This window comes from Periophthalmus magnuspinnatus, unplaced genomic scaffold, assembly GCF_009829125.3.
Source record: "Periophthalmus magnuspinnatus isolate fPerMag1 unplaced genomic scaffold, fPerMag1.2.pri scaffold_67_arrow_ctg1, whole genome shotgun sequence".
Taxonomy (NCBI): domain Eukaryota; kingdom Metazoa; phylum Chordata; class Actinopteri; order Gobiiformes; family Gobiidae; genus Periophthalmus; species Periophthalmus magnuspinnatus.
Window position 1 is genome coordinate 68,801 of NW_022986788.1, and position 15,032 is coordinate 83,832.

Below are 15,032 nucleotides of genomic sequence, written 5' to 3' on the forward strand. Positions count from 1 at the left end.
TATCTGTCATTACTCTATAGTTGAGTGTTTGGATCAGTATGTAATTGAAATTGTTTTGTCATTTAGGACGGGGCACTGGGTCCCGTGCTACGCCGGGTCGTGCAAAGGAGTGGGGCGAAGGAGTTACCAAGAAGCGCCACTACTTCTTCCTGCCCAGAAAGAGCCCCAGCAAGAAGGTAAATGTTTTTTCCCCACTTGTCACATGTGTATGTTCATGCATGTATACTAAATGTGACTTGTTTTTTCCAGTTGGTCCTGTTTGCTGGGGACTCTCATCTTAGCTCCATCGTGGACAAGAGAGTGCACTTGCCAGAGGACAGCTTCACTTTCGGCTTCTCCTGCACTCCTGGGGCGACTGCATCACAGCTGCAGATGGAGCTTGGAGCTGATTACGTGAAAATGAGGGAGGATCACAAGCACATGAAAGACGACGACTACGGTATGTAGACTGCAGAAGATGTTAAGATTTGTCTCAGCCCAATATAACTTCTCCTTTTAATGTGTACAACTTTGTTGTTTTAGAGCCTGACCTGTTGTGCCTTCTGGCGCCGTCCAAACATGCCCCGTGACCACATCACCCCTATTGATGAGGCAGCCAGGACCTTCAAGAACCTACTGGCATCTGCCAAGGAGAAGTGCGGAAAGGTAAACATGTTGTGATAATTTGTTGCACTGACACATTTCTAATACATTTATGTCCAATATATTTATATCATTTCAATGTGTTCTCAGGTGTGTGTTATCGATTTCCCGCCTCGTCTGTCTTTCAACGACGAGTATCAGACAGCTCTTGGGCAGGAATACCACAGGGTAGCAGCGACAGCCGGTAAGTAAATGCACATGTTGTTTTTTTTGTAATACGCTGTTCAACAAGCTTCTTTTTAATGGACATTTCATTTATATTCCTACAGGAGTCACGTACCACCTACTTGCACACCATTTCTCCATGAGTGACACCAAGCTGTGGGCTACAGATGGGGTAAGGGCAATGATACAGTTTTACTTTCATTTTGATTTCATCCATATATGTATATATGCTGTAGATAACATTTTTTTTTTTTTCTTTTTCCTGCTTCAGACCCATCTCAGTGATGACCATGGCCTCTGCATTCTTGTCGAGCAGCTGCTGGACGCATGCACTCACGAGTTTCGAGCGGTCTCCTCCCAGCCCCCCCCAAGCTGCCATCTCCCACCTACGCCAAGCCCCGCCGTCGTCCCGCACCTCCCGCGCCTGTGTCTCCTCCAGTCCCCGCCGCAGCCCCTCGCAGAGCTTCCACCAGGCAGCGCACACGCCTTGTACGTGACGTCAGCCCTGAAGGATCTGTAAGCTTTCGCAGGGTAAGGAACAATGTCATCTACATACATCAATTTAACATAGACGCCTTTATTGTATGAATAACATGTGTTATGTTTTGTTGTTACCAGAAGTTGCCATCTGGGGAGTTCGCACCTTTTAGACCATGTTCACCTGAGACTGCAGAACAGGTTTGTATATTTCCTTTATAACATGTCGGAATCAAAAATTCATGATTATTAACATATCTACTATTTATCCTTGAAGGTCACCGAGGTTGGCATCCCACTGTCACCCGTTCTCTTCAGCCCTGCCATGGCCGTAGAGATGGAGAACATTTGTCTGTCCAGCGGTGACAAACCTACATCATGCCCGGCAACAGAAAAGGTAATTTCAACTTGTTAACAGATGTACTAGTAAGAGGAGATAGTAATGATTCAGGGATAATATTGGGCAGTATTGCATAGAAATGTAAAATAATATGGTGTTTCTTTGTGTTTAGACTTCTTCTCTCAAGCGTGCAAAGACCAAGAACAAGAAGCGTCGCGTGAAGAGACAGGTTGGTTGACATGTGCTTGCAATATTTGTATTAATCATCATGTCTTTACTATATTAACTCGCGTTTCTGTATGTAGAGGGTCGACGAGGCGGTCGACGAGAGGAGCTACAGGAGGCAATGCAAGAAGTTCCTCTGAAAGCTCCACATCTTCTTTGGAGGTTTGTTGTTTTAGTTGTCTTTTTTTTTTTTTTTTTTTTTCCAATTGCATTGAATTTCATCAAATGCAGAGCTGATTGTAATACATTTGTCTGGTGTTCATACAGCTGCATGACTTGGAGGTGTTCCCACATCTTCCACGGCCAGCAGGGGAGCAGCAAAGTGCAACCTTGCACATGGTAAGTAAATCATTTACCACTCTTATCACGCTGATGTAAAGACATATAAATTGATATCATAATTAAGCAATATAATAATCATGTCTTCTCTTTTCTGCCCATTCAGGTGCCAGAGACGACATCCCCGAGCAACCCACAAGAACACCAGGCAAGCTCTGATGAAGACAACAAAGTTAAGTCATGCTATGCTATTGATGGTCGTCTTGCTTCACAAGTTGTTGCTGATGGCCGCCGTGCCTCTGGTGTTGCTCAGTTTTCATTAGAAGTAACTGACGCTGAAATGCTTTCTGTAGCCGACAGTCACGATGGCAGGACATGTAAAGTTACTAATGCTGCAATAATCACTGTTGCTAGTAGTCAACCTGACAGTACCTCTGAGATCACAGATGAAGAAATGCTTTCTGTTCAATGTCCTCCTGCTTCTTGTATTGCTATATCAAATACGCAATCTCTTCCTGTCCCAAACAACATACGGGGGTCTTTTCATCAGGGGGTGTCCTCTCTGTTGTGCCCCTGGGAAACAGTGCATGCCCATTGCTTTAGTTGCCATTTCTCAACATAAACGTAAAAATGTTTTCACATGGAAACAATTTGATTTGGATAATGTGCTTCATTTGGGTGATCAAATGTACGCACAGTGCCATAATCCAGATAAAGATGACTTTATGTGTGTTGGTGATTTGCCAAAACAATACATTGTTGATGACCACCACTTTACATTTACATTTGGGGATGCAGTTAGTGGAAATGTCAATGTCAATGATAGTAAATTCATCCGAGATGGTGTATTATTTTAACTTAAGAGATGGTTTGAGCAAGATTGTTTCACAGAATGATTCTTGCCTCCTCACAGTTGGTTGTAACACCTGTGCAATTATTGCTAATAATGGTTGCTATGCTGTGGTTGATTCTCATTCCCGTTCTCCCACTGGTTTAATTCATCCTGACGGTAAAAGCATTGTGGCATATTTTGGTTGCTTGGAAGATTTATATATTCACATTTGCTCATTGGCTAAAAGTTTTAAGAAGAAGGACTTTGAAATTCAAGGTGTAACTGCTAACTTCACCACTACTCATTCCATGCCAGATGCTCCTCTATGGATTTGGATGTGCAGTTTATTGGAGAGACCACCACAGCCCTGCACTTCAAACCTTTGACTGAACAAGTCTGTAGACAATTGTGTGACAAATTGAACATAGACTTTGAAAAAAGTGATTATCCTCCAATTGACATTGTTGGTTTGTTGGGCAATCCATGCAAAAATGAGAGTATTGTTGGTGATGGTAACTGTTTTTTCCGTGCAATTTCCCAAGCAGTTTGTGGCACACAAAAAAATCACAGAAAATTTAGGGTCGCAGCAGTGAAACAGCTCAAAAATATCCTCACATATACACAGGTTTATTTGAAGGATATTCATCTGTTCAAGAATACATTGAGAACACAAAGATGAACAAAATTCACACTTGGGCTACTCAAACTGAAATTCAAGCAATGGCTGATTATTTGGGTGTCAGTGTCTATACTTACACAAGTAATCGTTGGATTAGGTATAGTTCTAACAATGAACAGTTGTCAGATGCTGGAATTTATTTAGAACATTGTAATGAAAATCACTACGAAACTGTCATCTGTGTTTCTCTGGCTGATGGACAGGGTTGCTATAACTTGTGTAAAGATGACGTTAATGTCACTCCATACAAAACTCGATCACTAAAGACTGCTACCAGGGAGAGTAACTCTGTATGTCCAGCCACACCCTCAAAATATATCTTAAAGAAGAAAAACATGCAGCAAAAAGCAAAATATCAATCAGACCAATTGGAACGCAATAAGAAAATTAAGCAAGTTGTAACTAAATATCATAACACTCCAAAATACCAACAACAACTCAGAGAAGCTGGCATGACAAAATATGCTGAAAATGTAACATATAGACAACATTTACGATCACAAAGTGTCATTAAGTACCATGAAAATGCAGCCCATCGTCATAATGTGCAACAGAGAAGTATTCAAAAGTATAAGACAGATGAAGCCCACAGACAAATTGTTAAAAAACAAAGCATTGATAAGTATAAGACAGATGAAGCCCACAGACAAATTGTTAAAAAACAAAGCATTGATAAGTATAAGACAGATGAAATCCACAGACAAAATCTGAAGAATTTAAGCCGGCACAAATATTCAACCAATTCAGACCATCGGGAACTCAAGAAAACTAAAATTATCCATAAATATGCAACAGATGAAACTATCGGAACAAACGCAAAAATTTAAGTAAACACAAATATAGCGACCCTGAACACAAGCTACATGTTGTATCCAGAAGCCTCAGCAGAAAACAACAACGGAAGGAAAAATCCAACATTTTGAAGCATGTTAGGCAAATGTTTTCAGGCAAGATCAAATATGGACCACAGTTTGTGTGTTGTGTGTGCCACAAACGCTTCTTCCAAACTGGTGTTTTGGCTTGCAAAAGGTCACATTATGTGAACATGTCACAGTCAGATCTCGATTTTTGCATTTCTGATAAATATGTACACACATGTGACATGACTTGCCCTAAGCCATGTAACATGTCTGTGTATAGAGGAAAGCTAAACATATGCCACACCTGTAACAGTAAATTGATTCGAGGTACCATCCCGGCTGAGTGTGCAGCTAACAATTTGGAACTCCCCCCAGTACCTGAGGAACTTACACGATTAAACAGTATAGAAACTCATCTTATTTCACCCAAACATTATGTTTTGTAAATACATGACATTGCCTAAAACAAAACAGCGAGGCATTCGAGGTCCCGTGGTGTGCGTTCAAAGTAGGGTTACAGAGACCTGTGACAAATTGTTGCCCCGAACGGGCTCCCCTGGCCTGGTGCAAGTCAAACTGAAACGCAAAATGTCTTATAAAGGTCATTATGAGTATCAGTTTGCAAACACTCAAAATGTGACAGAAGCTTTGGCGTGCCTTAAACAAATTAACATTCACTATGAAGACATCGAGTTCAATCAAGACTGGATCAATGATTTTAGCAGAGAGGAGCCTGAGGAACAACAAGAACAACAAGACACAAATGAAGTCACTGCTGAACATACCGATCCACGGCCACAAGACCCCATAGAAGCTGAACATCTGTATGAGAACCAGCAGCATGGTGTCTACAATGACACATGCTCTATGCCACTAGACCTGGGTCAGGAGACGCTGGACCAGTATCTTGATAATGTCGTTAGTGTTGCTCCGGCTGAAGGAAACAACCCAGTGAGCAAACTCCATGACCATACAAACGAGGCCAAATGTTTTCCCGCCATTTTTGTGACTGGCACAAATACATTTCATACCCCGAGAAAATTTCCACTCACTTTATCCAAATATTTCAAATTACGCCTTTTGAACGCTGACACGAGATGTGCAAACAATATAGAATATCTGTTTTATGCAGATAACACGTTGATCTTATATAATGTCATTAATTGTGTCTCCATTGCAACACGCAAAGGACAATTTGATGGCATTACAAGAGGTAACGCTCAGGACAGTGACGGTAACGTTTTGAGACACGTGGTTCAGTTTAATGGTGGTTTCCGGTTTTTGTCACCAATCGTTGGCTCACCTGCTTACTGGCAACAATGTAAGCGTGAGGTTTTTTCAATGATACGTCAGCTAGGAATTCCAACTTGGTTCTGTTCTTTCAGTGCTGCTGACTTGCGCTGGGAAAATCTAATTGAAGCACTTCTCATACAGGATGGAAGAACACAGACAGTTGAACATTTGAACTGGGCTGAACGGTGTAATCTTTTGAGGAAGAACCCTCTGGTTGCAGCTCAAATGTTTGACTACAGATGGCATTGGTTCTTGAAGTTGATTCTCATGTCCCCTGCTAATCCCATTGGAAAAATTGTGGATTATTTTTGCCGGGTTGAGTTCCAGGCTAGAGGCTCCCCCCACATACACGCTCTCTTCTGGGTAGAAAATGCCCCTAGAATTGATGAAAACACCGATGAAGAAGTCACTACTTTTATTGATAAATATGTCACCTGTGAGGTTCCACAAAATGATCCCAAACTGGCGGAAATGGTGAAAACTCTGCAGACCCACTCAAAACACCACTCTAAAAGTTGTCGAAAAAAGAAGACAGTCTGTAGATTTAAATTCCCACGCCCACCATCTCGGAGAACTTTTATCAAAAGGGCACGGCAAACCCCCATTTGTCCAAAATGCCATTTGAAAAAAGATGATGCACTCTGTGTATGTCCACCAGATGACCCAAATCGCATGTCCAAAGAGCGTGCAGATCGCATTATATCTGACGTGAAAGAGGCTGCGCTGAGTGTCATTGACCCGCCCAAAGACAACGCAGAACTGTTTGCACGACTTGGCATCACACAGGAACTTTATGAAGAAGCCTTTCAAGTTTCAGACGGCCACACCAGTATTATTTTAAAAAGGGAACTGTCTGATATGTGGAACAATCAATTTAACGGTTTTCTGCTGTTTTGTTGGGCGGCTAATATTGATATCCAGTATGTCGTTGATGGTTTTGCTTGTGCGGCTTACATGGTGACATACATCTCTAAAAGTGAAACAGAAGTGGGCTTGCTGCTTGGAAACGCACACAAGGAAGCATTAGAAGGCAATGAAAGTGCTAAAGATGCTATGAAAAAAATGGGAAATGTGTATGTACAAAATCGTGAGGTGTCAGCCCAGGAAGCTGCTTATCGAGTCACTGGAATGCATCTCAAAGAATTCTCCCGCAAAGTGTCTTTTATTCCTACAGGTGATAACATAGTCCGGCTTACTAAACCCATAAAACAGCTTGAAAACAGTTCATCTGAGGACATTTGGATGACTAACATAACAGACCGTTATATCAATAGGCCAGATGACAGTACTTTTAATGACATGTGCATTTCTGTTTTTGTGTCCGAATATCGTGTGTTGTGCAAAGGTCAAACCAGCCGGAACCCAATTCTGCTCCAAAACTCTATGGGTGCCATAACAAAGCGCATTCGTACCCAACCTGCAGTGATTAGGTATGCCCGCTTCTCTCAAACTGAACATCCAGAACTGTTCCATCAGAGTATTTTACAGTTGTTTCTCCCCTATCGTGCAGAGAGCGACCTCATGCCACCTCCATTCACTGCGTTTGAACAGTTTTACACTCACGGACACATTGTTCTTTCCAATGGATCAGTGTGTTCAGTTAAATCTGTGGTTGATGCAAATAGAAACAGATTTGACAAACACACTGAGGACTTGGAAACACTTTGTAATGAAGTCAGCGTCAATGCAAATCTGGAAGATGCATGGTCTGCTCTCTGCCCAGTACAACAACTTGAAAGGATGGAAGATAAGGAAGAGGTTGTGGAGATGGCGGGGGAAGACCATGCTGACTTTGTCGAAATTCCTGAATTGGCCATTCCAACAGACAGTATCCAATCATCTATCAATCCATTTGAAAAAACCAAAACATTAACTAGACAAGAGGGTTTAAACTTAATCCGATCGTTAAATGAACAACAGATGGCCATTTTCACCCAAATTCGACACTGGTGCTTGCAAAAAATTAATAATCAAAACCCAGAGCCACTACACACATTCATTACCGGCGGAGCAGGCACTGGAAAAAGCCATCTCATTAGAGCAATACAATACGAAGCTACAAGACTTTTGGCACCTTTATGCTCTACTCCAGATGGTGTTAGCGTTTTGCTAACTGCACCTACTGGAATAGCAGCATATAATCTAAAGGCTGCAACCATTCACTCTTCATTTAGCATAGGCATGGACTGCCGCCTCCCCTATGTTCCACTCGGTGAAGAGAAAATCAATACTCTGAGAGTTCAGTTCCAGGATGTTCACATTCTCATCATAGATGAGGTTTCTATGGTCTCCTACAACTTGCTGGTTTACATTCATGGTAGATTACGGCAGATCAAACAAACTGGTGATTCCCCATTTGGAAACGTTAGCGTTATTGCAGTCGGAGACTTTTACCAATTACCTCCAGTTAAAGGTAAACCTTTGTATGACACACGAGTTGGCTATAATCTTTGGCAAGATTTGTTTCACATTGCAGAGCTGACAACAGTTGTAAGACAGCAAGACACCACATTTGCTGATCTACTCAATCGCCTAAGAACCCGGTCAAGAGACACGCCCCTGCTCCCAGAAGATGAAGCCATTTTAAGAAGTCGTGTCACAGGACAAACATCTACTGCCCTACACATCTTCCCCACTAACACGCAAGTCCAGTATCACAACTCTGAACAGGTCCAACGCATCTGCCCAGATTACATCACCATCACAGCTCAAGATTACAGCTACAGTAAAAAACTGGCAAACTCATTGAATTCACAGACGGGGTTGTTAAAACAAAGCATACCTCGCTACTCGATGAATTGCCTGTTGGTGTCAATGCACGGGTCATGCTGATTAAAAACGTGGATGTAGCCGACGGACTGGTGAATGGAATATGTGGCACCGTCACTCACATAGACAATCCACCAAACAGAAGGCTCCCACTGGCTATTTACGTGCAATTTGACGACGACAAAATTGGCGCACAAAAAAGAAGCCGCACTGTCACTCCACCGGGCCTGACTGGTTCTACACGCATAGAGCCAGTGGAAGATCAAGCTAATAAAAAGGGGGAAAAGCGTCGTCAGTTCCCCCTTAAATTAGCATGGGCTTGCACGGTGCACAAGGTACAAGGTCTTACTGTTGATGCAGCTGTGGTCTGTCTGGACCAAACTTTTACAGCAGGTCAAGCCTATGTCGCCTTAAGCCGTGTCAGGAGTTTAGAAGGTCTCATCATTCAAAAATTCAAACCAAAGAAAATCTACTGCAACAGTAAGGTCAGACCGGCATTAGACACAATGCTTCCCTTCATGTTCACAGGGCCGTCATTGGACATACATGAAACACAAGTTTTCAACTTGTTTTTCATGAATGTGCAAGGACTTCCGCAACATGTGCCTGACTTACAGTCATGTATGCAGAAATTCCATCCCCACTGCATTGCCGTTACAGAAACTTGGCTCACTGAACGCTCACACCACCAATCCAATAGCATTGCAGGATATCATTTCCACAGTCAAACCCGCAGTTTGGCATATCAAAGCAGCCGTCACCCTGCACTGGTCAATTTGCGCACACAGCTACATGGTGGAGTTGGAATCTATTGTCAAGACGGTTATTCCTACGACACTGTGTCATTACAAAACACTAATCTGGAATGTTTGGCTAAACATTTCACTGAACATGACATTCTCATTGCTGTCATTTACCGCCCCACATCATACCCAATGACTGTATTCAAACAAAATTTAAACACACTGGTGAATTGGCTTGACTCAAATTACAATCACATCGCAATCGTAGGGGACTTTAATGACGACATATTGAAATCTTCCAGTCTTTGCAATTTCATGCAAAAAAAGGGATTTGTTCAATGTGTCGCCTCTCCCACTACAGAAAGAGGCACTTTAATTGATCACATGTACTTAAAGTCCTCTCAGTTTGAAGTTGACACAATTGTGGTACCAACTTACTTCAGTGATCATGAAGGGATAGCTTGTCGTTTTAAGCATAAAAACACAACAGCCAATTAAAATAACATTTCCCTTTTTTTAAGCCTTTCAGTTTCTTTTTTTGGCCTTTTTTTTGCTTTTATGCAGCTTTGTGTGTCATCTCTTTTTGACTAGCTTCCGATCTACTTTTATTTTATGTCATTTTTTTTACTTACTTAAAAACACAACAGGCAATTATCTCTTTTTTTATCTTTTTCTTTTTTTTTGAAGGGGTATTTAAATTTCTCCACTGCGGTGCTTGTTTTTTTTTTCCATTTTTTTGTTTTGTTTTTTTCACTGGCGTTTCATCTACTTTTGAAATTATGTACGTTCTTTTTTTTTTAAATTTACTTAAAAACACAACATTATCTCTTTTTTCCTTGTTTTTCTGTTTTTCTTTCACTGTTTTGTTATTTTTATTTTTTTTATTGTTATTTTTTTAAAGGCATAAGTAACATAGATTTTTCACATTTCAGGTCCCTGTCTTACTCCATTAGTATAGTGGTGAGTATCCATGCCTGGCACGTGGGAGACCGGGGTTCGATTCCCTGCTGATGCAGCAAATCACTTCCTGGAATTTCTCCACTCTGATACTAATAAAGGTTTGTCTTATCTTATTTTTTGGCTTTATGCAGCTTGGTGTTTTGTTGGCTTTTTTTAATTTTATTTTTTTTCACTGGCGTTTCATCTAGTTTTGAAATGATCTACGTTCATTTATTTTTTTTTCACTTACTTAAAAACACAACATTATCTCTTTTTTTCTGTTTTTCTTTCACTGTTTTTATTGTTATTTTTATTTTTTTTATCATTCTTTTTTTAAAGGCATAATTAACATAGATTTTTCACATTTCAGATCCCTGTCTTACTCCATTAGTATAGTGGTGAGTATCCGTGCCTGTCACGTGGGAGACCGGGGTTCGATTCCCTGACGATGCAGCAAATCACTTTCTGAAATGCCTCCACTGTGGTGCTAATAAAGGTATGTCTTAACTTCTTTTTTGGCTTTATGCAGCTGGGTGTTTTCTTCCTTTTTTTTTTTTTTTTTCCACTGGCGTTTCATCTAGTTTTGCAATGATCAACGTTAATTTTTTTTTTTTTACTTACTTACAAACAAAACATTATCTCTTTTTTTCTGTTTTTCTTTCACTGTTTTTATTGTTATTTTTATTATTATTATTATTTTTTTTTTTTAAAAGGCATAATTAATGTACATTTTTCACATTTCTGATCCCTGTCTTTCTTAATTAGTGTAGTGGAGAGTATCCTTGCCTGTCATGTTTGAGACTGGGGTTCGATTCCCTGACGGGGCAGCAAATACCTTTCTGGAATTTCCCCACTGTAGGGCTAATACATGTATGTCTTACCATCACCGATTACTTTTCCTTTTTTTTTTTTTTTTTTTTTTTTAATGTTTTTGGACTTTTTTTTCTTTTTACTAGCATTTCTTTTAGTTTTGAAATGATCTAAGTTTCATTTTGTTACTTTTTGCTTGCTTTGACTTCTTTGTACTACATTAATGTTTTGTATCTAGCATGTCAACAACTTAATAAACAAGTCCATGAAAATCATATCACTTGTTTGTCTTTCTTCTCAGAATAATTGCTTCACTTCATTTATTTCATTTTATATTTTTATTTTATTAATCTACATTTTTCACAGCCTTTCACAGTTTTTTTTTTTTTTTGTTTTTTTTAAAGGGATAATTAATGTACATTTTTCACATTTAGTAGTGAGTATCCCTGCCTGTCATGTGGGAGACCAGGGTTCGATTCCTGGATGGGGCAGAAAAAACCTTTCTTGAATTTCTCCACTGTGGGGCTAATAAAGGCATATCTTATCTTCACACGGTTTCTATATATGTGTGGCCAAAAAAAAGATAAATAATCTGTAAAGGGGGGCGGATAGCAGGCGGGAAAAATGGTGCATGGGGGCGGTGGCTGGCCCCAGGCGGTCGCGTGGGGGGGCGGTTGCGCGGGGGGCGAGGGCCATCATCGCCGCTTGCGGCTTTAAATTAACATTGTTCTTCCTTTCCTCCTTTCGTTTTTTCAGCCCAAACAAATGCATTTTTCACCCCCTGAACATGCACGAAAAGTCTCACATGGGGGTATAGGATCGACCGGCTCGGTGAAAAATTTCATAAAATTGGTGTCGGGAAAATGTCCCATGCCCCCTGACTCGACAGCGCCACCTAAAATTTCACCCCTATGGGAGAGGAGCCTGGTTAATTTTGGAAAACACGCACAAAATTCGGAACAGTGATAGAGCACCATTGGACAAGCATAAAAATGTATAGAAGCACTGCTCTATGACGAACAGTAAGTCGGCCATATTGGATCGAATATTCGCCATCTTTTTCCGCTGTGTGTTTTCAAAACGCTACTAGTCTCAGGTTTTTGGTCCAAATGAGCTCAGATTTCACATGCCACATCCAGACACATGGTTTTTCATAAAACATCCACGTTTTGTCCGAATTCCACACGGTTCGCCCGTACGCCGCCAAAAAAAAACACCTTTGTTTCCTGTTATTTCGATGTTCTCTCACGACCACAGGCAATGCTCTACAGAGCTCACATTCACATCACATATGTGTGATTGGGGCATGAATGGAATGCAATATTAATTTTAATCAAAATGAACACTATAGCGCCCCCTACCTTAGGGGTGAATCGCCAACATTATCGGATTCCTACGAATTTCAGGGAATAAATCGATAGCATCAGAAGAAACAAAAAATTACATTATGGTCATGAGTCATTTTCCACGTTTGGCCACCAGGGGCGCAAACACTCAAAAAAAATCATTAAAAAATTTGTTACACGCACATACATTGTTCTAGATAGCTGAAATTCTCATCACACATGTGATATTAGTGTATTAATACAATGCACTATTAATTGTTATATAAATGAACACTATAGCGCCCCCTACAGTATTGGTAAAATACTCAACTTTGTCCGATTGGCATGAAACTTGGGGAGATAATTTTGGGCATTAAAAGGGGCAAAAAAGTCCATTACACCATACCTGTATTGTGCACGAGGTTGCCGGTTCAACACCGTGGACCTCCATTATAATGTAATGGTCACACATATTTAAATAGAAACTGTGAGAAGGGGGTGGATTGCGGCCGTGGGGTGGCCAGGCGGGGAAAACAGTGCGTGGGGGGGTGGCCGGCCCTGGGCGGTCGCGTGGGAGGGCGGTCGCGCGGGAGGCGAGGGCTATCATCGCCGCTTGCGGCTTTAAATTAAGATTGTTCTTCCTTCCCTCCTTTCGTTTTTTCTGCCCAAAAAAATGCATTTTTCACCCCCTGAACATGCACGAAAAGTCTCACATGGTGGTATAGGATCGACCGGCTCGGTGAAAAATTTCATAAAATTGGTGTCAGGAAAATGTCCCATGCCCCCTGACTCGACAGCGCCACCTAAAATTTCACCCCTATGGGAGAGGAGCCTGGTTAATTTTGGAAAACATGCACAAAATTCGGAACAGTGATAGAGCACCATCGGACAAGCATAAAAATGAATAGAAGCACTGCTCTATGACGAACAGTAAGTCGGCCATATTGGATCGAATATTCGCCATCTTTTTCTGTTGTGTGTTTTCAAAACGCTACTAGTCTCAGGTTTTTGGTCCAAATGAGCTCAGATTTCACATGCCACATCCAGACACATAGGTTTTCATAAAACATCCACGTTTTGTCCGAATTCCACACGGTTCGCCCGTACACCGCCGCCGAAAAATGCCTTTGTTTCCTGTTATTTCGATGTCCTCTCACGACCACAGGCATTGCTATACAGAGCTCACATTCACATCACATATGTGTGATTGGGGCATGAATGGAATGCAATATTAATTTTAATCAAAATTGAACACTATAGCGCCCCCTACCTTAGGGGTGAATCACCAACATTATCGGATTCCTTTGAAATTCGGGGAATAAATCGAGGGCATCAGACGAAACAAAAAATTACATTATGGTCATGAGTCATTTTCCACATTTGGCCACCAGGGGCGCAAACACTCAAAAAAAATCATTAAAAATTTTTTTACACGCACATACATTGTTCTAGACAGCTGAAATTCTCATCACACATGTGATATTAGTGTATTAATAGAATGCACTATTAATTGTTATCTAAATGAACACTATAGCGCCCCCTACAGTATTGGTAAAATACTCAACTTTGTCCGATTGGCATGAAACTTGGGGAGATACTTTTGGGCATTAAAAGGGGCAAAAAAGTCAATTACACCATACCTGTATTGTGCACGAGGTTGCCGGTTCAACACCGTGGACCTCCATTATAATGTGTTGGTCACACATATTTAAATAGAAACTGTGTGAAGGGGGTGGATTGCGGCCGTGGGGTGGCCAGGCAGGGAAAATAATGCGTGGGGGCGGTGGCCGGCCCCGGGCGGTCGCGTGGGGGGGCGGTCGCGCGGGTGGCGAGGGCTATCATCGCCGCTCGCGGCTTTAAATTAACATTGTTCTTCCTTCCCTCCTTTCGTTTTTTCTGCCCAAACAAATGCATTTTTCACCCCCTGAACATGCACGAAAAGTCTCACATGGGGGTATAGGATCGACCGGCTCGGTGAAAAATTTCATAAAATTGGTGTCTGGAAAATGTCCCATGCCCCCTGACTCGACAGCGCCTCCTAAAATTTCACCCCTATGGGAGAGGAGCCTGTTTAATTTTGGAAAACACGCACAAAATTCGGAACAGTGATAGAGCACCATCGGACAAGCATAAAAATGAATAGAAGCACTGCTCTATGACAAACAGTAAGTCGGCCATATTGGATCGAATATTCGCCATCTTTTTCCGCTGTGTGTTTTCAAAACGCTACTAGTCTCAGGTTTTTGGTCCAAATGAGCTCAGATTTCAGATGCCACATCCAGACACATAGGTTTTCATAAAACATCCACGTTTTGTCCGAATTCCACACGGTTCGCCCGTACGACGCCAAAAAATAACGCCTTTGTTTCCTGTTATTTCGATGTCCTCTCACGACCACAGGCATTGCTCTACAGAGCTCACATTGACATCACATATGTGTGATTGGGGCATGAATGGAATGCAATATTCATTTTAATCAAAATGAACACTATAGCGCCCCCTACCTTAGGGGTGAATCGCCAACATTATCGGATTCCTTCGAAATTCGGGGAATAAATCGATGGCATCGGAAGAAACAAAAAATTTCATTATGGTCATGAGTCATTTTCCACGTTTGGCCACCAGGGGCGCAAACACTAAAAAAAAATAATTAA

General features: G+C 41.3%; 1 protein-coding gene across 1 annotated transcript in view; it reads left to right on the forward strand.

The window, feature by feature from the left end:
- Positions 1 to 10,251, forward strand: part of LOC117393641 (uncharacterized) — a 16,162-nt gene extending 5,911 nt beyond the window's left edge. The window contains 18 exon segments of the mRNA XM_033991634.2: positions 67 to 176; positions 250 to 393; positions 523 to 645; positions 733 to 826; positions 912 to 979; positions 1,079 to 1,323; positions 1,426 to 1,485; positions 1,603 to 1,681; positions 1,797 to 1,853; positions 2,117 to 2,188; positions 2,295 to 2,453; positions 2,713 to 2,976; positions 2,978 to 3,244; positions 3,304 to 3,556; positions 3,559 to 3,929; positions 4,694 to 4,924; positions 4,926 to 8,517; positions 8,520 to 10,251. Of these exon segments, the coding sequence (XP_033847525.1) occupies positions 67 to 176; positions 250 to 393; positions 523 to 645; positions 733 to 826; positions 912 to 979; positions 1,079 to 1,323; positions 1,426 to 1,485; positions 1,603 to 1,681; positions 1,797 to 1,853; positions 2,117 to 2,188; positions 2,295 to 2,453; positions 2,713 to 2,976; positions 2,978 to 3,244; positions 3,304 to 3,556; positions 3,559 to 3,929; positions 4,694 to 4,924; positions 4,926 to 8,517; positions 8,520 to 9,802 (7,472 nt within the window). The 3' untranslated portion in view covers positions 9,803 to 10,251.
- The last annotated feature ends 4,781 nt before the right edge of the window (positions 10,252 to 15,032 follow it).